At 36.5% G+C, this 24301-nt stretch overlaps 1 protein-coding gene across 2 annotated transcripts in view; it reads left to right on the forward strand.

Annotated features, from left to right (window-relative positions):
- Positions 1-285: 285 nt before the first annotated feature.
- sdccag8 (SHH signaling and ciliogenesis regulator sdccag8) overlaps positions 286-24301 on the forward strand; it is a 186590-nt gene continuing 162574 nt past the window's right edge. Inside the window, exons 1-7 of one of the 2 annotated variants that reach the window (XM_028820549.2) lie at positions 286-604; positions 11325-11504; positions 13307-13392; positions 17336-17449; positions 18248-18340; positions 23531-23662; positions 23900-23964. In XM_028820549.2, the coding sequence (XP_028676382.2) occupies positions 544-604; positions 11325-11504; positions 13307-13392; positions 17336-17449; positions 18248-18340; positions 23531-23662; positions 23900-23964 (731 nt within the window). In that variant the 5' untranslated portion in view covers positions 286-543. Of the gene's footprint in view, positions 605-11324; positions 11505-13306; positions 13393-17335; positions 17450-18247; positions 18341-23530; positions 23663-23899; positions 23965-24301 lie in introns of those variants that run through there. The other variant, XM_051919547.1, reaches the window with a different exon arrangement.

The raw sequence follows: 24301 nt of genomic DNA on the forward strand, positions 1-24301 counted from the left end.
GTTTTGTACTCTATAAAAATCAGCAGTGGCCCGTTAAATATTCAGATACTTTTGCAGTTGTATAAAGTCGCTTAACGTACAATCAATAATATTGTAACGTATCACATCCCTAATTAAAAATATGGATATGGAGGTGCACGTGTATCTTTGTATACGTCTGTTGCAATGCCACATGCTAGCATCAATGAGGCGAAGGCTGCCACACGCGTGTCTTCCCGACTCATCACAAGCAGCTATGTTTACGGAAACCGCTCGTTTTTTTTTTGCTTCCAGGCAACGACAGTTGCTTTCCGAAGCAAGCCTTTATGGGACGTGTAGTTTTAAAAGGCTAACGGCTTACTATAGAAATACACGCGGTCGAATATGAAAGAACTACAACCCCCAGAGCTGCAGAATGATAAGGAAGCGTCTTCGACAACTCGGATTGGTTCAACTTGCGGCGCTGCGGTTAAAGGGATTTTTTTTGTACGTAAAAGGCAAGTTTGACAAACTTAGTATTTAAAAAGAACAGCTTGTTAAATATTTTTGCGGGTGCAGATTTTAATGAAGTCTCAAAGCGATGAGGTACAAGAAGAACTGGATGAATATCAAAGGGAGTTGAGAGGTAAGTAAGCAGTGATATTGATTTGCCCTAATATATTCTAGCGAGTCATTTGTGTTTATTTGAACCCCTGCCGGAGTTTATGCTCACTCAGAATTCATTAGTTATTTGAGCACTCGACGTACAAAAGTGTTTTACTTCATGTCAGAAGTGCTAGTGTTGTGGTAGGAGTTCAGTCGCTCCCTTCAGAGACACATTTTTCTACAAATGACTTTTGATTGTTTAATTTAAGCAGACACAGTAAGCGAATGCATCAGAGTAAAAGATAATGCGAAGACACCGCACTCATCTATTGTAAATTTTTTTTGGCAATTTCATAAAGTCAGGAATTCATTTGAGTGTTTGTGACATGGTAAAAATCAAACAACCGTTTATTTGGAATCTAAATAGTCAGTTAGTTGACCTCCTTAAATAAAAGACGTGAAAACGCGTTTCATTGGCGTATAATCAAAGAAATTGTACAAGAGATAAATAATTAGAGTGAGATCAGAACACCTGGAATTAAAGAAGGAAGGGTGTCATCTGAGCCAAGGGCAGCGGTGTGGAGCTCCGATCCAGTAGGTGGCTGTATGTTCTCACTCCAGCCACTTTCCTAATTATTAACACATTTCAGCTGCTGATGGAACAAAGCTCTTTCATTATAATTTTAATTGACTTGCTTTATAAGATTCCAAACCCTTAATTGCATCTTTTTCCGTATCCCGCAGACGAGATATAATGACTTGCAAAGGGGGCTAACGAAACAAGTTTTTTTGATCCCATTGTGTGTATCATACACGATCTGCTTCAGTAAAATATTTGATAATGGAGAAGGTTTTAGATTATGCTGATCCATTGTGCTGCACAAATCATTTTGATGGTCAGGGCGGATTTATATCAAAAGAGGCCCTAGGCTAGTCCACTTATGAGGCCCTTTCACCTTCCATTTTTAAGTTTGTAAATTGCATGAGAGATAATAAAATTTTGCTAACAATTTGAATGTAGGCTCCTCTTGATCTTGAGGCCCTAGGCTGAAGCCTAGTTAGCCTATAGGAAAATCCAGCCCTGTTGATGGTACTCCCAGAAAAAAGATAACTAACAGCTCTGGAAATGTCTAGAACAACAAAATGAGTGAGGTAACAAGGAACGAAAGTGCTACACCTAGAACTAGTTTAAGAACCCCAAGTTAGTCATTTGTTAATTTGCTTTGCATACTATTAATGAATAGCTGCTGGCAAAAAAGAAACACGGGCTCTGAATTTTAAAATGCAAGGCAATGAACATTATGGTAAAAAAGTGGTTCAATTAGTAGCAGTAATTGGTTTGTAAATAATGTAGCTGGAACAAAAATGTGAAGCCAGTGTGGCCCTCCAGGGGATGGACCTGACACCCCTGGCCTAGGGGGATCAGCAAAGTAAAATGGGTTAGAGACCTCATCTGAATAAAAGAAGCAGTTCAGCTGACATCATGGTGTTACTGATCTTTATCAGTTTGTATCTTTGTTTTGTGGTGTCTTTAGAATAAGAAAACCTTTAAAGAATTCTCATACAACTGATTTTTAAGAGAAGGAGGATGTTGTAATAAGCTGAAGTGTGTACTTTTTGTTTTTGGTTGGTTTACTTGCCAGGAGCTGAATTGGTCGAGTGATATCAATTAATCTGTATAAAATTTAAATTTATAAGCAAAATTTATCTTTTGGTAATGCTTCTAATCATTCAAGCATCTAACAAATCATAACATCATCTGCTTAATCCAATTATATGGTCATTAAAAGGTATGAGCCCCTGTTGGAATTACAGCACATAGTCACATGCACACCCACGCTCAGTCATACAGAAGTAATTTAAAGCTAGTTCAGAGTGGTCACTGAGAATAACCCCAGCATCTTTGTAATATGAGAGGAAAGCCAGAGTGCCTGAAGAAAAAAATGCATCGAGAAAGAGGAGAATGTGAAACTCCACAATTTAAGAATTTCCATTTATTTTTGTGTAGAAATTTTAGATTAGATAAAACTTTATTAATGCAAAAGTGGGAAATTCAGATGCATGCAGCAGAAGAAGCATGAAAAACAAGGACACAGACTCGCAGGATAAATAATACAGCCAATGCATCAACAAATAAGTAAAAATGTGTATTGTGCAAATATTTCAAAATTAACTTAGTGAGTGCTGCAGGAGGAAACATTGAATTGCCTGATAGCAGTGGGCAGAAAAGACCCCCAGAGATGCTTCTTAGCACACCATGGTGGTAGTGAGCTAAAAAGTACTCCATGAAAGCACCTCCTTTAGAGGACGGAGAGGAGTTTTCATAATGGCAGCCAATTTTGCTACCATCCTTTTTTCCCATAATAGCTTCCAGTGTGTCCAGGGTTCACTGTGTGTTGAGACAGAATTACCTGATAAGTTTGTTCATGCATTAAGCTTCTTTTGAGCTCAAGTTACTTCCCCAGGAGACTGCAGCTTTGAACAACACACTGGCTAATTCTCACTCAGCTTGCTACATACATCAAAAAACCCAAGTCTCCTTAGGAAGTACAGTCTGCTGTGGCCTGTCATGTACAGTGCCACTGTGGTGTCAGATGAGTCCAGTTTGTTGTTCATGTCAACCCCCAGACACCTGTAAAGTACTTTTAACTATTACTTTTCTTTTGTTTATTAGTATACACCTTGCCTTCTATAAAGCTTTGTTAACATAGTTTATTCTTATACATTCTTTCAATGGAAGTTTTTTTTTTTTTTTTTTTTAAACTTTTTTACAGAGCTAACCATTACTGCACAAATGAGCTGTCTGTTTTTTGCTTTCCTCTATGTTAAAAAGTATATATCATTTTTTTTTCAATGACCCACCTGGTGGCTCTGTGTGTACCCTAGTAAGGATATCTAATTGGACTGAAATCCTGGTTTTAGTTCCAGCTGGTATGCCTTCTATGCAGACTCTAAAGATGCACTGTTAAAATTATTAGCAAGCATAAACTGACCTGCCATGAGTGTGCGTGCATGAATGAATGAATAGACCCTGAGGTGAACTGGCATCCCATCCATATATAGTTTGTACCCTTGTGTATAAATGTTGTCTGAATAATGTCTAGGCCCGGCACCAATTTACTATAATGGGAAGGATAAAGAAAACGATTAGTTGGCTTGACTAAGGTTATGGTTCAGTTTTTTAAATACTTCTGTGTTGTATTGTTTAAAATGCTAATTTTTGTGCTTCCCATAATATTTAACAATGGTCTAAGACTACAATGCTGTGCTTCTGCACCTTACTGTAATTAATTGAACTTTACTTTAAAAACAATAAAAGTATAATCATGCATATATAATAGTCCTTTTACATTGAGGAAGATGATGCCGAATAAAACACGCAGCCACAGTAGTATTGCAGGACAAAGATTCATTACTTACAAGGTTAAGGAAAAATCTTCACTCAATTAAATGAAAACTTCGTTAATTATTAGTACACAAGAAGAACCTGAAGTAATACAATGCAGACCCTGTCTTAGGTTTTCCTTATTAAGAATATGGAAACCGTACTTGTTTAATCAACATACTATGCATTAGAAGTCTTCAAGATAAATGAAAGTAATTTTGTTTGATAGTTATTCAGGATAACAATCTTTAGGTATTACTCTTTCCTTTCATAGGTGGCCTTATTTTCCTTTCTGAAAAGTTGATAATGTGGCAAAAGATGCCATATTGCAGTTCTATAAGAAATTCAAAGCATAAATATAAATTGGATGAAATATCCCCAGAAGATTAAATATCCCCAGTTGTGGGTGGAAGCATTGAAAACAATATCAAGAAGCCGTGTATTCTGCCAAAAACTAGAGGAACAGAATGACATTTGTTGGATTTCACATTTCTCATCATACTGTATGTTTGCAATACAATGAAATTATTACTTGCATGTCTCCACTTACAAGAGGCAATTGTCCAGTATCAAAATTAAAGCAAACCCATTATATGTAATAATTACTGATGCATGTGTCAGTATGAGCAACTGTCAAGCAGACGTATGACTTGACAGTAAAACTGCCCCTAATCTAGTGATGTGAATGGTAGAGGTCCTGTACCTTTACATAGAATGGAGGAAAGTGAATGTGCAGGATGACTGAGGTAGTGTGTGCAGAGGGGTTGCAAACATGGCTCGTGGGTTTGGAGTGGCCCATGGTTAATGTATGATGGTTGTTTCGCAAGGCTTTATTATTAAAATGCTTGCCTACTTGACATCAGAATGAAAAGGTTAATGTTATTGTTAAAGGTTAATAATAACTATTGACTTTTTATATAGCTTGTATGCTTGACTTGTCTCATAATGGTAGTTATTTTTAATTGGAATTAATTTAATTTCACATAATGGGGACCCATCAAATTCTTGTTTTGTCTAAATGGCTGAGGTATTAGTAATGTTGCTTATGTTTCTAAATCACTCTCAAAATTATTCTTTGGGTATGTAGCTATCACAGCGCCAATTTAAACTGACTACTCAAAATTAGCATGTTTTAAGGCTTTATGTATCCTTTTCTAGTAAAACTGAATCATATTTCTTTTATGTGACATTTGCAAGTACTATTTATGTATAAACAATGTAAAAGAATTTTATTGTTTTAAACACCAGCACCAAGTACTCCTATCAGTTCAAGGGTATGTTTCCATTACTCAATTGCCTTGTGTTGACTTTACTTATAATTAACATGTTTTTAACTTTAAAAGTGATTTTTTGGGAAAATAAATGGCAATATACAGCAAGTTTAAGTTAATGCAAATAAAAATGAACAAGTCTTGGGGCTCTATGGATCTGTTTTTGATAGAACTGACTGTATTTCATAAAATGTCAGCTTAACTCAGTTCATCTCATATATTCAAACAAAGCAAACAAATTTAATAATCTATATATATAATTCACTAAGCAGCCGACCATGGCACGCAAGACAGAGAGCCACGCCCGCCAACTCACAGGGCCCCACCCACCAACAATTCCCTAAGCAGCCAACCATGGCACGCAATACAAGAGACCATGGGATACGCACGACAGAGCCCTGCCCACCAACTCTAACCCTCCTCCCGCGTCATGGGATACGCACAACCGTGTCCACCCTTGCAAACTGTTTTACACGCTGTATACAGAGATTCCCATCCGCGACAAACATGCTTCTTCTTAGATGGTCCTGCAGGAACAGGGAAAACCTTTGTCTACAAAAACCTGATTCATACCATACTAAGAGCATAGTGTTTTTGTTGGCTTGCCCGCCCGCCTGACTGTTACCAGCATTCACCGCAATGTACTGGAGTGTAAAACTATCGCAGCTGCTTCCTCACAAACTGTCCTTATTCCCTGGATTTCCCTGACCCCATCAGATTCAAATTTGCCTTTTACTTTTACACGCAGACAATTTCCTGTTAGATTAGCCTTTGCAATGACAATTAATAAGGCACAGGACCAAACTTTCAAAAAGACATGCCTCTATCTGACCAACTCTAAGACCATGGGATACGCACGACAGAGTCCTGCCCGCCAACTCTAACTCTCCTCCCACGTCATGGGATACGCACGACAGAGCCCCGTCCGCCAACTCTAACCCTCCTCCCGCGTCCACCCTTGCTCTCAAGGCATGCACACTGCCTGCTCATGTGCCCGCATGCAACACCTCACCAAACACCGCCTCAGTCGCTTTCGTCTCTGCTACAGTCCACATGCGCCTCTGAGCCACGTTGACTTTTCATTGTTCTTTTCGGTTCCGGCTGCTTTTCTATATATAATCCACCAAGTCGCCCGACTATGGGATACGCACGCACGCAAGACAGAGCCCCGCCCGCCAACTCTAACCCTCCTCCTGCGTCATGGGATATGCACGACAGCCCCGCCTGCCAACTCTAACCCTCCTCCTGCGTCCTCCCTCGCTCTCGAGGCATGAGCAGGCAGTGCGCATGGGGTATGCACAACAGAGCGTTGTTCTTAGTCATGGAAGCATAGTCATACAGTCTGCTCAATAATACGCTGACTACATGAATACTTCCAGAGTTTATGGTGGCGAGGCAGAAATTGTGGCAATGTCCCAAATGCTTCCAACTACTATCACCATTCACTTCTGAGATATCCCTGACCCCATCAGATTCAAATTTGCCTTTTACTTTTACACGCAGATAATTTCCTGTTAGTTTGGCCTTTGCAATGAATATTAATAAGGTACAGGGCTTTCAAAAAGATATGCCTGTATCTGCCAAAACCAGCTTTCAGTCACGGACATGTATGTTGCTCTCTCCAGAGTTCCATCTTTTCATTCACTTACAGTCATATCCTCAAACCCACCCCATTTGGACAACTGTGTCTTTCAGGAAGTGTTCACCCATCAATAAATAATTATGCGGCGTATGCTATGCCGCGTGTTGGCTAGTAATAACATAATCTCCTTTTGCACCATCACACAATAATTTTCCAGAGAGGTCAGGTTTCTCCACTCAGGTGTTTTTTTTTTTTTTGTTTTTTTTTAATATTTTCCAGTTGGAAAAGGAAGTCCATAATGTTCTGTATTATTTGTGGTATTTTCAGTTACTTTTCTTTGCAAAAAGTGAATAGTTTGCATAAAATTGCTTTTGCATAAGGAACTTTTATTTTGTAAATAAAATTGCAGAATTTTGGGGACCTCTTCTTATTTGTGCATTGTCAATCAAAGGTCAAGACTTTGTACATAAAAATAACTTTTTTACTGGCAGATATTTGTTCAGTTATCAAAGTGACTTTAGGCTTCTGTGCATTCAGTAATTTTTTTTAAAACAAATTGCAGCTTTTGGGTATAATCGGTTAAGATGTTGGACCTCCTTGGGTTGGCTTTTGTAGATTGGAGAGTAGAAGGCTGATTCCAAAAGCTAAAAACCTTTACCTAATAATGATGTGATAGGGTGTTTTTTACTTTATGATTGGTTCATGCATTAAGAAAGCTATACATTTGATTTACATCTTTGGTTTAAATTAGGTGTCATAATATCACTAAGTAGATCCAAGAAGGTATTAGTTTTCAGTTTAGCATGTGTTACTTGTGTCCTTCACAGACAATATACTGTGCTGTCTTCACCACTGTTTGCGGTATTTTATGGTTCTGAGGTGAACAGGTGTCATATCCAGTATCATATGCAGACATAAAATAAGGTAGTAAATACACAATTTGCCTGCAATATGTAAACAGAAGTATAAATATGTCCAGACTTATAAAATTACATTTGCAATTTAAACTTGCATACATTTTGCCTTTTTTGTACCTACATAAGTAGATTTGTTGCTTACTGTAAATTTAGACTTTTCTTACACGTTCTGCAAACTGAAATTCTGCTGAAGATTTTTGTTTCTACTCTTTCACTTTGCTTGTTCTCGGGAAGGTGAGTTTTTCATTCGTAGTTATCTGTAGGAAACTACTGTGTCATATATTTGAAGTAGAAGTTCTGACAACTTTTAAAAAGTATTTAAATAAGAAATTGGGACAACTTAGTTATTAGCTAACCAAACTAGCTTGATGGACTAAATGGTATCCTCTTGTGTGTCAACTCTTAACATTAAAAGCCATTCAGAGTTGGTTTGTACTGTGACCATTTTGAATTCTGTGAATAATGAATCCAGAATATTAACTATAATTTTGGGTGAAATAAGATGAGGGGTAATTTAAAGACTGGTGATAGTGTCATTGTAACAGACATGGTAAACATGGTGGTAGATTGTGTTCTTGTGTTTTGATAAGATGATGTTTAGCACGGGACAGAGCCTTTCTCTGTGTTTAAGTATGCATGTTTGGCTGTATATTATGTGTTTACTTTGAAGACTTTTGTTTTATCATAAATTTTACCATCTAGACTTGGTGTTAACAGTCTTCCCCTATTCATTTCACACTCGATAGTCTTCCTGACTTCTATAACTCAGCCGTTCATTCAGCACTTGATGAAATGGCTCCATTAAAACGTAAGGAGGTTTCCTTTAAGCGTTCAGCTCCATGGTACAACTCAGAATTACAGTCTTTGAGAGCAGCTGGCAATGCCTTGAGAGAATGTCACGTAAGTCTGGCCTCACTGTGCACGTCCAGGCTTTCTTAGTGCATCTTTGTAAGCCCTTTGAAGGTGAAACTGCAGCCAAGAACACACAGTATGGCAAATTAATTGAAAATGGCCTTGATAACCTGAAGGTTTTGTTCTCTGTAGTTAATAAACTACTTCAACCTACATCTGGCCCAATTACATCTTCTACTTAAGTCTGTGAAAAATTTCTCCACTTTTTCTGGAGTAAAATTAAAAATCTAAATAATTAACATAAACCCATCATCTGTCTTCCCATTCCATCCAGCTCCTTTTCAAAATTTTCATCACTCACATTTGCATTTGTTAATTACCTGCTTTGTAAGATGAGGCCCACTACTTGTGTACTTGACCCCGTCCCCACCACACTTCTCAAATCCGGCCTTCATGCCATAATCCCAACTGTTATAATGATAATAAACACATCCCTTGACACTGGTTTTGTGCCAGCCTCTATTAACATCACTTCTGTAACCCCAGTATTAAGATTGTCAGCATCAAGACCAGACTTTTTTTTTTTTTTTAAACATTTTTTGGTCTATTTCTCTCTTACCTTTTCTGTCAAAATTTCTTGAGCATGTTGTAGCCTCTCAATTCACCAGTTCTAATAAACTGATGGAACCCTTTCGGTCTGGTTTCAGAGCGCAGCACAGCTGTGAAAACTGCTCTTTTTCATGTAACTAATGATTTGCTTATGGCACCAGACTCTGGACAAACTAGTATATTAATTCTGTTAGATGTCAGTGCAGCATTTGACACTTTGGTCAAACATGACATTCTACTGTCCAGAATGGTGAACATTCTATGCATGTCTGGCATTGCCCCCCAGTGGTTGAAGTCTTATCTGACTGATAGGCAAGAGTTTGTTGGTCTTGGCAACAGCAGGTCCAGCTCAGCGCCAGTCACAGAAGGAGTTCCTCAGGACTCTGTCCTTGGCCCTCTGCTCCTCTGTATCTAAATGCTTCTCCTTGTCCATGTTATTTGTATCTTTGGACAGGGTTATCATTTTTATGCAGATGATACTCCACTCTATTTCAACGTTAAAAGTGAAATTTCATCTGAGCTTTCTCAGTGAACTTGTCTCAGTGAAATTAAAACCTGGGTGGAGCATAACTTTTTAAAATTTAAATTGCAACAAAACTGAACTTCTGCAAATTTGCACTAAAGCACAACTTAAGAGAATGAGCTACTTTTCAATCACTCTTGACAATGATCCCATCAGACTTTCTTCTAACGCAAGAAATCTGTGTCATTTTTGATTCCTCCCTTTCTTATTCCACCCACATAAACCACATTAAGAAACATTCTTACTTCCACCTCCATAACAATATCCCATGTTTGCTCTTTTCTCTCTTTTTCTAATGCTGGAAAACTTGTCCATGCTTTTATCACATCGATTATTATAATTCTCTACTGGCAGGTGCCCCTTCTAATCTTACCGTATATACTTGCGTATAAGTCAGGTCTTGAAACCCGAAAATCGGTCATAAAATCAGACCCCGACTTATACGCCTGTTCAAAAATATGACACTTAATATTTTTTTTTTTTTTTTTTTAAACATCTTCTTGCTTCCTCCAATCTCACACCAATTTCTCAGACACATCGAATTTTGTTGCAGCAGTGCAGTTACCAATTTCTTTCATGACTTTTAATTTAAAACCAGCTTCATATTCTGATTGAACGCTCCATCATAGGTAAGGGATGCCGTTATGATAAAGGTGTATGAGGGTGTGAAATACACAAAACAGTGCAAACGTCGCTTTGGAATAGTTCAGGTATTACTGTGTGGTCACATAGGCACAATGCATAGGAAAAAAATGGCAATATGCTCCGTGGTTACTCGCTCAGATGGGCGTTAGCATATCATAATCTCTTGGACCAATAGTGTGAGTTTTGCACATTCGATTTAAACGATCAACATTATAAAATACTGGAAATTATACGGTAAAACCAAGTCGTGACTTATACACGGGAGAACTTAAACACGAGTGTATATGGTATATCACAGCGCCAGTTGATTTAACACAGCGCCAGTTGATTTAAAACTTCACTGCCAGAGTCCTTATACAAACTAGCAATGGTGGGCACATAACACCCATCCTGCTTTGCTGTCACTGGCTCCATTTGTCTTATAAGATTGAATGTAAAATTCTATTAATAACCTACAAAGCTTTAAATGGCCTTGTACCAGACTAAATCAGTGAACTTCCCCACCACTCTGCTCCTGTTCACCCACTAAGGTCCTCTGATTCTAGGAATCTTGTTGTGCCCCACACTAACTTGCACTCTGTGGGTGACAGAGCCTTCAGCTATATAGCACACAGGGTTTGGAATGATCTCCTGAAATTAAAGAGATCGGCAGACTCAATTTAAAAAACAAAAAACTTAAAACTCATGTTTAGGAAGGCTTTTAACTTAACCTAACTTAAGTGTTATATCACACACGCACAAATGATATTATTTGTTCAGGCTTTTCATCTAGTATTGAGTTTAGTATTTTACTCTGGATTATTATCTTTTATTCTAATCAATGCTTAGTATATTCTGTACTGTGCAGAAAATATTTTTATCCAATGTTACATATACCCTGCTGTTTTTATCAGAGACTCTGTTAAGTGCCTCAAGAATGGGATAGATGCTATTTAATAAAATGTGTTATTAGTATTAGCTTTTCTTCACCCTACAGATCGTGCCAATAGAAGTTTACAGCGGCTCTGTAACGTTTTGCAAGAGAAGCCTATTACTGAAAAAGCTTTCTCTTCAGAAAACACAGAAGAAATGACCCACAGAAGCTCTGAAGGTACAGTGAGTAGGCAGGAAACAGAGCTGGAAAGGTCCTGGTCTGAACTAAAGCAAAGTGATGCAGGTGAGGTCCAGGTATCAAAATGAAATTAGTAGAGCATTTTATCCTATTGTTGTCTTTGTTGTTTTAAAGACAAAGTGCATTTTTTTGGAAATGCAGAAGGGTGGGAAACACAAAATTGATTAGTTATTTACCAAACGTGCTTCCACCATCATGGGGGGGTGGTGTACTGAGTCTCACCAATACTAGCGTTATTCTTTAATTTTTTCCAGAGGTTTATATTTACTAGTAAGAAGTAATCCAGAATGTTTAGGAGGGACATATCAAACCATATATGGTGGTTATTAAATAGTATATTACTCCTTATGTATATGTGATAAATTGGACATGATATTGGTATTGATAAAAATGTATTTGTTATCAGACTTGTTTCTTCGTTATCCTTATTAACTCAGACTGATTATAATTTGTGTATCACCATTAACTTAAAAGTATGACTACTCTCTGAACAGTGGTTTACATATTGGCCATGGGGTTATTTTTCTTCATGCATGCCAATATTAACACAATAATGTTATGCAACACATGTTCTACAGATGTCTTGCATAGCAGCAGTAGGAAAAGTTAGTATATAGCAAGGTTGTTACTTCAGAAATTAAAATTTTCAATAAATAAACTTTATTCTTTCCAAGGCTGCAGTACACTGTTTATGTTTAAAACAAAAAACAACTAACAAAATAACAAAGAATTTATGGTGATTTGATTTGTTACTGAAAGTACATGCATTGTCAAAGATTGAAAAATTTTAAATTAAAAAATGAATAGTCTATTCACTTAAGTAATTTGTTTAAATGGAAACCTAGTTATGATTTGTATATTTAAGAATAATAATAATGGGGAAAAAACTAGTATCCGTATTGGTGTCAGAATCAGCAGATATGACTTAGGAAATATCAGTTAACCAAGATTTTGCTTATTGGTACATTCCTACCCTGCATGTCATTACAGTGTACTGTATATTGAAAACTTATTTGTTACATCTGCTTTGTGTTAGTTAGGATTACATTTAAATTTATTTTTACTTTTGTTTTAAATTTAATACAATTTTTTTTTTTTAAGTTTACATTTTAAAGTAGTTACATGTGATATTACTGCTCATTTAACTTTAATGTGAGCAGCGAGTTGGTATGGTGTTTAGCGCTCTTGCCTCACAGTTTCAAAACCCTGGGTTAGAAACTCCTACATGGCTGCTGTCTTTTAAGTATGCACATGCACAGTATGTGTGTGTGGGGTGTTTTCAGTTTTCTTCCCACATCCTAAAGACATGCAAGCTATGGGAACTAGTCCAAATTGGCCTATGAAAGTGTGGGCCCTGCAAGGAAGAAGAACCATATTCAGGATCCTACTTGATGTACCCAGAGTGTGCTTAGGCCCCTGTGAAACCCTGAATTGGGTTAAGTGTGACTGAGCATGTTATACTATACCATTCTGTAAGCCTGCTTAATTATAGAGCCTATTCCAACAAGCATAGGACACAAGACCAGAACAAACCACTTGACAGAGCTCCAGTCCATTGCAGGGTGAACATAGACACACATCCATCCCACACTCTAAGGCCAGTTTAGCATCACCAGTCCATCTAACTTGCATGTCTTTTGACTGTGGGAGAAAACCGGAGCATGCAGACACAGGGAGAACATGAGAACTCCACAGAAGGAGGACTCTAGCCACTGGATGCAAACACAGGTCTCCTTACTGCAAGGCAACAGCTCTACCACTGTGCTACCATGTCACCCTGAGAATGTTTTGCTCTCTAATATTATTTTGAATCTGTAATTCTTATCTATGATTTTTTTTCCCTTTAGTTAATCAACTACGATTATTAATCCGTCAAAAAGAGAAAGAAGCAAAGTTTGCAACTTCACCAAGTAGACAAAAAACAACAAGAATGGTATTAAACTAGTCATTCCTTTCTCCCCATTATTCAGTCTCTCTTGTTTGTTTCAAAAGAAACAGTCTTGTTCAGTCATTTTTATAGGTGTAACATATAATAAATTATAATACATTTTTAGCACCAGTTGAAGTAGGGCACATCCTAAACTCCTTATTCTCTTTTCAATTTACTGTAGCTTTATAACAATATTTTATATGAATAATACACTGTCTGAAAATTATGTTCTACTTTTTAAATATGTCTGATGTGCTTTGTGAATGTGAAATTAGAAAAAGGACAGCATGGTAATGTAGTGTTTATTGCTATCACTTACTCATTGCTCCAGGGTCATCTAGGCTTAGTCATTGTCTGTATATTATTGAATCTGAGTTTCTTGCTGGCTTTCTTTGGGTGGTCTTTTTTTTTTTTTTTGACCCCTTACAATACTAATAACATGCAATTTAGGTTCATTTGTGACTGTCGATTAATGCTGGCCAAAACTGACCATCTGGGAAGCTTTTTTTGGCCTATATGACATCTTCTAAAAATTACATTATCATCATGAATATATTTTCTCTGCAGTACTTTTAATATCCACTAGAGGTCAATATTCCTGTTTTTTTTTTTTTTTTTTTTTTTTTTTCTTTCTTTTGCTCCCCCCTTTGAATCTTGGAAACGTCATTCCATTATTAAAACATTCTAAAATGTTAATAGTGTTCATGAGACAGAGCTTTTTATAGCAGTACAGGGCACAAGTCAGGAACCAGGCCACGAAAACAGTCACACTTGCATGTAAATAAATTATTAAATAAATTTATATCAGTTAATGGCATTAATTCCTATTCAATCAAAGGGTGTTGATTTAACATATACAGATGGCTTTATATCGACATAAAGTACGGTTAATGATAAAACTAAATTCATACTTATCCACACAATGTTTTTGGCTTTTTTTTTCTAGAAAATGCAGTTTTTCAGCAATTAAATAACTGTTTAAATAAACATATTATTGATATGTTTCTGTCAGACTTTAGAATATGTCATAGTACAGAACTACACAGCTTAAACTAATAAGTGACTTTTGGATTAATGCGGACTCCGGGCACATATCTGATCTTGTTCTCTTAGACCTGAAAGAGGCATTTGAAACCACAGACCACAGTGTTCTTAATAAATCGTATTAGTCAGTGGGTGTGCCTCTTGGGCAGTGTCTTAAACTGGTTTCAGTCTTATTTAACAGATAGAAAATTCTTTAATGTGGTTTTTGTAGTTCAGAGATTCATGATATTGTATATGGCATATCACAAGGTTCTCTTCTAACAACAATTAGTATGCTCCCATTAACGCAGATTATCTCAAAACACAAGGTGAACTACCACAGCTATATCGATGATACACCGCTAGCTCTACTTTTCTATAGCATTTGATGGCCCTGATGCTCCGGGTCCTCTGATCCAATGTCTGTCTTTTCTGAGTGGAAGAGTAGTAGTTAACTCCACATAAATGAGGAAAACACAGAAATCATAGTCGTTAGTAAAAATGGAAATAATGGGGGTATTAGAAATAAACTTAATCCCTTAGCATTAAAAGTCAAGGCGGAAGTAAAGAATTTAGTTGTGGTGGATTCTGACCTAAACTTTAAATAATCTATTAGCCAGATTACTAAGAGTGCATCTCCCTATTTAAGGAACATTGCAAAAGTTAGATCTCTTATAACACTGGGATATGCTGTGGAATAAATTCAACACTTGTTTTTTTAAGATGGCTAGATTACTGTAATGTGCTTCTAACTGGTCTACCTAAAAAAAGACATAAGAGTTGTTGCAGTTATTCCAGAATGCAGCAGCAAGAATCTTGGCCAGAAAAAAATCAAATTGAATCTGCCTCACAATTTTCAGCATCATTGCATTGATTATTTTTTCTTTTAGAGTTGACTTTAAAGTACTGCTTATTTTATATAATGCCTTAAACAATCTTGCTCCTTCTTATATTTTGGAGTGCCTGTGCCCCTACATCCCAAGTTTTTGCCTTATAACTTCTAATATTGTTTTGCTTATTGTCCAAGAGGCAAGCCTAAAAGAACTAGCGAGGTGGCCTTTTGCCATTATGCACCAAAAATCTGGAATTGGAATGCTTTAACAATAGAGATACACCAGACTAATACTGTGGAACATTTAAAAAACAAACTGTTTAAATGCCAACATTTTAAATTTGGCTTATTTGTAGCTTACATTTTAGTTCTACCCTTAATGACCTAGACATGCACAGAATAATCATACTCATGTAGACATTTGGAGGATACTATATGTGAATGATGCACAAAACTGGGCTTAAGATTCAAACCCAAGACACTGTATCTGTGAAGTGGCTACATAAACCACTATACCTTTTCTATCAACAGATTCACCTGACATTGGTCAAAAATATAGAAAAGAGAGCAGGATAGGAGGAATCCGTTTAACACTAAATAAACAATACAAAGAGTCAGCAGTGTGATTACATTTTTACAGAAGTGAAGAGAAAAACACTGAATGTTATTTAAAAAAAAAACAAAACAAAAACACACATATACAGTTGAAAGTGTGGTGGCCTTTAAAGAGTACATTCTAATTTAGGTCAATTTAGACACAAACCAGAATGCGAATTAACTGAAAAGTGGGTGGGTTACTAGACATGATCACTTATCTTCTTTTCTAAATTTGGTGTCTTCACTTAAAAATCTTTGTTTCTCATTTTGAAACATGACACATTTCTAATTGCATTAATTCTTGCACATTCTTCTTTACATCATCTTGGTACACTATATTTAATCTCCATTTACATCAGCTTTATTCAAAAGAGACCAGATCTGACCAGTCAGATGTTCTGTAACTTTTTTTCTTTGGTATCACTGCTTTTTCTACCGATTAAAATCACAATATGGCTTAAGCTTTAGAAGGAAATGCATTGCATTATTATAGTAGCATTATTGTTTTTATTAAAAAAAATCCAGTCCTTGGCATACTTCTTACTTTCATGGTTTTGCTACTGTGAGTAGATGTAAGAAAGTGCTGTATATCCCCGATTTTCCCCCCTCCCCCACACCAATTATGAACAACTCAATGACAGAGCCTTTCAATTTTGTCAGCTGCACACATTTCTTACTCAGTTTCATCTATAAGTAAATTCAAGTTAGCATTGTGTTTAACAAAATGTGTTTTTCTCTTACAGTTCAAACACTGATTACAAGTGAATTAGTGACACTGAATTAACCTGTAATGCATCTGTGATGGTTCTATCCAGTGTTGGTTCATACCTTAGGTTTATTCCTGTCAGGATAGGCATTGCCATCCTGTTACCTTTAAACAGATTAAGAAAATTGATGTATGGACATGAGATACATGCAAGTGTAATCCTGTTTGTTTTACTAAAATGTGGTGTCAGAAGGCATCCATCTATGTTCTGTTTCGCTCATTCAGCCCGGAGTTGCAGGGGCCCGGAGTTTTTTCTGGCAGCATCTGGGGGTCAGTCCTCAACACCCATATGCATTTTTTTAAAGATACGGTAATGCATGGTTGTCAGTTAACCTAATATGAATGTCATTGGAGTACTTTATATGAGGAAAGCTGGAGGATGTGGTGAAAAACCTTTGTGGACATGGAAGAACATGCAAACTTCATGCAGACATTGACAATGCCCAGGTTTTCAATTCAGAACTGTGGTAGCACTGATTTCCTTTGCTCTCCTTTTGTTTTCTTGCTTAATATTTTACAAATTCTTTTTGAATGTTAACTGTTTTTATTAAGTGAAATTCGTCCTTTTTTCAAACCCATACTCATAAACAGAGTAAAATAATTACTATTAAACATCAAATGTTTCATTTATGTCTGTCGTCATTAGTTTTATTTTTAAAGTAGTTTGATAGTTAGCAGTTTGGATACTATATTTGATGATGGTATTATTTACATTTAATGTTTTTCAGAAAGATGCAAAATCACACAGTGCTGATGTGCCAGCTGTTGAAGATGTCATCCCCATTATTCACAGCCAGTCTCAATACATCCAGCATCTGGAGGCAGAAGTTAGGTTCTGCAAGGTTGTTTCTTTGGCCAGTAGTACTTTGAAAATAGAAATAAAAAATAAGAGATTTTGAGAAGATTTGCATGCTCATTTTATAGTTTTCTCTGGAATAAAATAGTATTGTTATTTTAAATTTGTATTTGGTATATAAAGCAAGATTCAAGTGTACTAAATAATGCTGTCTAAAGATGTATTTATCCTTCTAGTCCTGATCCCACATTTTCAGATACCAAGTAGCAAGGCTGTAATGTATACAACCACACCAAAGCATACACAGATAAGTTAGAGTTGCAGGTTAATTTAACATAAATCTTTCTAGAATTGTGGAGTAAACCCAGCTAACCATCAAAAGCCTACAAACAGAAAAAAAGCAAAGGATTCTGACTGTACCAGACAGGAAACTCTGGTGCTGGGGCTGTTAGGTACTGTAAAAGTAGTGTGGCACATTAGGTAATTGCACTTTGTTTCTTTTTAATTAAATTTAACTTGAATTATGTTTAGTATCTGTCACTGGAGTTTGTAGTTAAGTAATTGGAAGAAATATAGTACAGTGTTTCTTGTTTCAAAACTATTGCATATATTAAATAAGATTTAGAAAATAAGATAAGGTACTGTAATGTCTGGGAAACAAGGAGAGTCCTTTCAGTCCATTAACATTGTTTGCATAACTAGCAAGAAAACCATGTTAAGATTTCCACTGTAGTAACATGACTTTTACCCCTCTTTTTTTCTTTTTACAACAAAAAAAATTGTATGTATTGCATAAGTACATATATAGACTTGTAGATCGGGTAACACCTGTATATTTTTATAGACGGAGCTGTCTGATATGAAACAACGTATAATGGTTGTAGTTCGTGAAGAGCTCAAGTCAAAGCCAACTGAAGATGCTCAAAAAGATTCCACTGTAAGAAAAAATTCATTTACTGTACTTTTTTTTTTTTGAGAATTTATGAAGCCCTAAGAAAGAGTTGTAAATGAACTTTCTTTTGCTAATTTGTTTTCCATTGTATTTAATTTATTAAAAGCAAGTGACATTCCATACAAGCAGCTCAAACTTGACAAAACTAAATTCAATTCAACCGCCACCCATGAGAAAGAGAGGAATGCCAACAGCCAGAGTAAAACTTTAAGAGTAGAAAAAAGGAGGAGAAAATCATTTCCCCCAGGTTTTTTAAAAAAAAAAAAAAAAAAAAAAGGTGTTTTGAACAGATCCTCTAAGTGAGATTTTGTTTTATTCAAAATTCAAATAGTATACAACATCAGTTACCCACTGACTTAAAAGAGTGGGCTTGGATTCTTCCAGTTGAGTAAGATACAGTAAGTCTACGTGATAGTAGTGAAGTAAAGGCAATTACAGTTTGTTTGTCCTTCTCCACTTTAAGCCCATCTGGGAGTATACCAAACACAGCTGTTAATGGATTAGGAGTGATTGTGACACCAAGGCTGTCTGATAGGCATTTAAAATGTCCAGAATGATTTTAATTTGGTGCACACCTAAAACATATGGCCCTATGAGGCTGTAACTCGTTTGCAAAATTTGCAGGTTGGATCTTGCCATGGAAACATTTAGGAAAATTTTAAACAAGACAGATGTGCTCGATAAAAGATTTTAAATTGAATAATTGTATGATTTGTGCATATGGAGCTAGAGTGAATTCTATGCATGGCTGCCTTCCACTCCTTTTCTGAGATATTGAGTAAGAGATCCTTTTCCCACATTACTCTGGGATCTTTGAAAGGAACAGACTTTAAAATGTTTTTATATATTATAGAAATGCTGTCCTCAAGACAGATCAATATTTCTTCCGGAATAGAAATAGGTGGGAGATGAGGGAAATTGGGCCGCTTTTGTTTAGCAAAGTTTCTAATTTGGAACTTGTGGAAAAATTGTGTTGATGGAAAGTTAAATTTGGAATGTAATTGTTAGTATGAGGTAAAGACGTTATCTATGTAAAAATCTCTAAGTGATTTAATCCCATATGTTTTCCAAACATTATGAGAAGGTGGAAAAGGGTTGTTATCTTGCAGAGGCTCCACAGATAAAAGCTTCTGTATCTTGAAGTACTTCCTACATTGGTCCCATATTCTGAGTGAAAGAAGCACAATTGGGTTGTTAGTATATTGATGATGACTTCTATTTACTGGGGCACAAAGCAAGGAATATAAAGAGTACTGCAGGATTTTACTTCAGTTGCAGACCAAGCCTGTGTGTGTTTATCTATTTGTGTCGATGTCCAGGTTTTTATAGTTTGTATATTTGCCTCCCAGTAATAAAATTGAAAGTTAGGTGGAGCCATACCACCTTCTGCCTTAGGTCTTTGTAGAGTCGCCCTTTGGATACATGGATGTTTTGAATTCCAAATAAATGAGGTTATGATTGAATCTAATTTCTTAAAAAATGATTTCTTAATGTGTACAGTGCATCCGGAAAGTATTGACAGCGCATCACTTTTTCCACATTTTGTTATGTTACAGCCTTATTCCAAAATGGATTAAATTCATTTTTTCCCTCAGAATTCTACACACAACACCCCATAATGACAACGTGAAAAAAGTTTACTTGAGATTTTTGCAAATTTATTAAAAATAAAAAAAAATTGAGAAAGTACATGTACATAAGTATTCACAGCCTTTGCTCAATACTTTCTCGATGCACCTTTGGCAGCAATTACAGCCTCAAGTCTTTTTGAATACGATGCCACAAGCTTGGCACACCTATCCTTGGCCAGTTTCACCCATTCCTCTTTGCAGCACCTCTCGAGCTCCATCAGGTTGGATGGGAAGCGTCTGTGCACAGCCATTTTAAGATCTTACCAGAGATGATCAATTGGATTCAAGTCTGGGCTCTGGCTGGGCCACTCAAGGACATTCACAGAGTTGTCCTGAAGCCACTCCTTTGATATCTTGGCTGTGTGCTTAGGGTCATTGTCCTGCTGAAAGATGAACTGTCGCCCCAGTCTGAGGTCAAGAGCTCTCTGGAGCAGGTTTTCATCCAGGATATCTCTGTACATTGCTGCAGTCATCTTTCCCTTTATCCTGACTCCCAGTCCCTGCCGCTGAAAAACATCCCCACAGCATGCTGCTGCCACCACCATGCTTCACTGTAGGGATGGTGCCATGTTTCCTCCAAACGTGACGTCTGGCATTCACACCAAAGAGTTCAATCTTTGTCTCATCAGACCAGAGAATTTTCTTTCTCATGGTCTGAAAGTCCTTCAGGTGCCTTTTGGCAAACTCCAGGCGGGCTGCCATGTGCCTTTTACTAAGGAGTGGCTTCCGTCTGGCCACTCGACCATACAAGCCTAATTGGTGGATTGCTGCAGAGATGGTTGTCCTTCTGGAAGGTTCTCCCCTCTCCACAGAGGACCTCTGGAGCTCTGACTGAGTGACCATCGGGTTCTTGGTCACTTCCCTGACTAAGGCCCTTCTCCCCAGATCGCTCAGTTTAGATGGCCGGCCAGCTCTAGGAAGAGTCCTGGTGGTTTCGAACTTCTTCCACTTACGGGTGACGGAGGCCACTGTGCTCATTGGGACCTTCAAAGCAGCAGAAATTTTTCTGTAACCTTCCCCAGATTTGTTCCTCGAGACAATCCTGTCTCGGTGGTCTACAAACAATTCCTTTGACTTCATGCTTGGTTTGTGCACTGACATGAACTGTCAACTGTGGGACCTTATATAGACAGGTGTTTGCCTTTCCAAATCATATCCAATCAACTGAATTTTCTCAAGGATGATCAGGGGAAACAGGATGCACCTGAGCTCAATTTTAAGCTTCATGGCAAAGGCTGTGAATACTTATGTACGTGTGCTTTCTCAATTTTTTTATTTTTAATAAATTTGCAAAAATCTCAAGTAAACTTTTTTCATGTTGTCATTATGGGATGTTGTCTGTAGAATTCTGAGGAAAAAAATGAATTTAATCCATTTTGGAATGAGGCTGTAACATAACAAAATGAGGAAAAAGTGATGCACTGTGAATACTTTCCGGATGCACTGTATATTGGGATGCTTTTTTTTTTCTATTTTGAAATAGAAAAAGAAGCTTAAGAAGGATATTCATCGTGACAATGTTTATTCTCCCTGCTAAAGTAAGATCGAGGGTAGATCATCTATGCAAGTCTTAAGTTTTTCAATGAAGGCATTAAAATTTTGTTGAAAAAAAGCTTTGTTTACTTGTGATATCTACCCCTAGGTATTTAAACCGATCTGCAATGATAAAAGCGAAGGTGACCAATCTAATATTGTGTGCTAGAGAGTTAACTGGAAATAGCACACTTTTATTCAAATTAATTTTGAGTCCAGATATCTTTTGAAATTCTGCTAGTGCTGTTAAGACTGTGGCACAGTATTTTGTGGATGTGATACATATGGTACCGTATCATCTTCATATGGTGATATTTTCTGTTCAAGTCCTTGTCTAATAATCCCCTGCATCTCAGAAGCATTTCAAAAGTGAACTGCCAATGGATCAATGGCAATAGCAAATAGCAGTGGTGACGGTGGACATCCATGTCTAGTACCAGGTTCTATTTTGAAGTAGTCTGAAACAATTTTGTTAATACAAACTGAAGCTTCTGGACTGGTATGCTATAGTTTGATCCATGCGCATATTTTCTGGCCAAACCCAAATTTGTGCAATGTAGTGAAAAGGTAGTCCCATTCAACCATTTTTAAATGCTTTCACTGCATCCAACGATAATAAGATCTCCGGGACGTTAGACTTGGGGGGTGAATATATTGCATTAAATAGGTGTTGAAGATTAGAAGCTAAGTGTCTGCCTTTAATATAATCTGGTTTGGTCTTGTGATATTACCGAAGGAAGCACTTTCTCAATCATTCTAACTAGAACTTTGGAGAGTATCTTAACATCATTATTCAGAAGTGAGATTGGTCTGCATGATGCACATTGTAATAAGTCCTTATTTTTCTTAGGCGCTAACTTAAACATTAATACTTTTAGTTGCCTTTATTGTACAACTACTATAATATTTTGTTCTTTCACATTTAAACTGATGCAAATTCAAAAATACAATAATGTCGTTATCATCCATACTAGGTTATCTCAACACCAATTTATAATAAAGTCTTAAAAATTACAATAAATAAAACTAATAAATTCAGTTTCCTACCAATCATCATCAGCTGTCTCTGCTCAATTTATGATGGGCACTGCAAAGTTAAAGATTGAGTGAAGCATTACAAACTGACACATTCTTCCTTGTATAAAGAAAATGTATCTACTTGATGGTCTTTCTCTGTATGTCCATCACTTCGCAAGTATTTTAATTGTGGGATAATTATATAAGATATGCATGTAGAATAAATTCAAATTCTGTAAATAACTTGTACTGTAACTTGGTATTTATGCCTGAAAGTTGTGGACTTCCTTTCATAAATGAATTTTCATTATGTTATTCAAAGCTGTCTATAAAATAAATCTTGAATACTCAAGTCTACTTTTGACAAAATAAAACAAATTGTGAGTGTTTTCATATATCATAATATAATCAGCTGTTTATGATTTAGACAGTAATCTATAGATTACAATTTTACTTTTCTTTATCATGTCTTAATGGCGCATCATGGGTTACTTAAGGGAAAAAACATTACTATTTGAGTAAGTAAATGAAAAAGCTTTATTTTTAACTTGGGGGTGGGTATATTGCATATCCCAATTAAGCATTTCAATGTCTGTGGCTTTCGGTACATTCACACTGTGTAATCTAGTTGATAAAGGAAATGCTAGTAAATTTACTAATAGTTTTCTAATCCGTGATGTGTTTACTATTTATCACTGTAAGTACATTTCTCTTTTTGAAGTCTTGAATTCTGCTTCTAGGTCACACACTATGTTTATACATTAAACCTTTATTTGCTGAGCTTGCTTAATCCCATTCAGGATCATAGGATCCAGAGCCTATCCCAGCCAAGTTGGGCGGTAGATAGACAGACAGATAGATACTTTACTAATCCCCAAGGGGAAATTCACAAGCTGTAAACAGTCTCGGGTGGGACATCAGTCTGTTTCAAGGCATAGTATCTTGTCAGTTTTCAGACTTTCTAGTCCTGTTATGTAATTTTGTCTCATTCCAGATTACCAACCATGAATCCAAGATTATACAGAATAATGTGCCAGTGACTTCTGAATCAACGCATGCATATATCAGCCAGTCCCCACAAGCAATAAGCAGCACTGCAGAATTCACAAAATGGCAAATGGAACTGGTTTGTACTGCATGTTTTTTACTTTCATTATTCAAAAAAAATACAAAACATTCTCATTACCATTTGCATTGGCTTTATTAGGGTCAGACACATTTTGTTATTTTTTAACACCAAATTAAATAGATTTGAATCTAAGTAACTGCCTTTGATTTAAAAAACAAGCTATGATTTTAAGCTTCAAAGATATAGATTTATTTAGTAGATAATTATTGATTTGTCTCTTTATGCATATTTTAGGAGAAGCTAAACTTGCTTTACCAAGCTAAAACAGAAGTATATGAAGCACAGGTGATATCATTAAGGTAATATCAAAATTACTAATCCCAGAAATTCTACAGTACTTGGCAAGTTCATCTCTTATATCAGAATTGTTTGTTCAGCAGCATCACAGCACTTTTGGATGTCTCTTCTAGTTTTCATGTTCTGCTTTTATTTGCTTAGCACCATGATGGATTGGTTTCCCATACTGAGTAGTTTCCTGCTTTGGGCCCATTGGTTCTAGAATACTAAACAGGATTCAACCAGTATGAAAATAGAAGTGTGAATGTATTTAATCTTTTTAGGATCAGAAATAAAGGAGCGGTAATGTGTTGTTATGATACGTGAAAAAATAAAATTGGGAGATTTAAAAAGTCAACA

The sequence above is a fragment of the Erpetoichthys calabaricus genome, chromosome 15 (assembly GCF_900747795.2).
Source record: "Erpetoichthys calabaricus chromosome 15, fErpCal1.3, whole genome shotgun sequence".
Taxonomy (NCBI): Eukaryota; Metazoa; Chordata; class Cladistia; order Polypteriformes; family Polypteridae; genus Erpetoichthys; species Erpetoichthys calabaricus.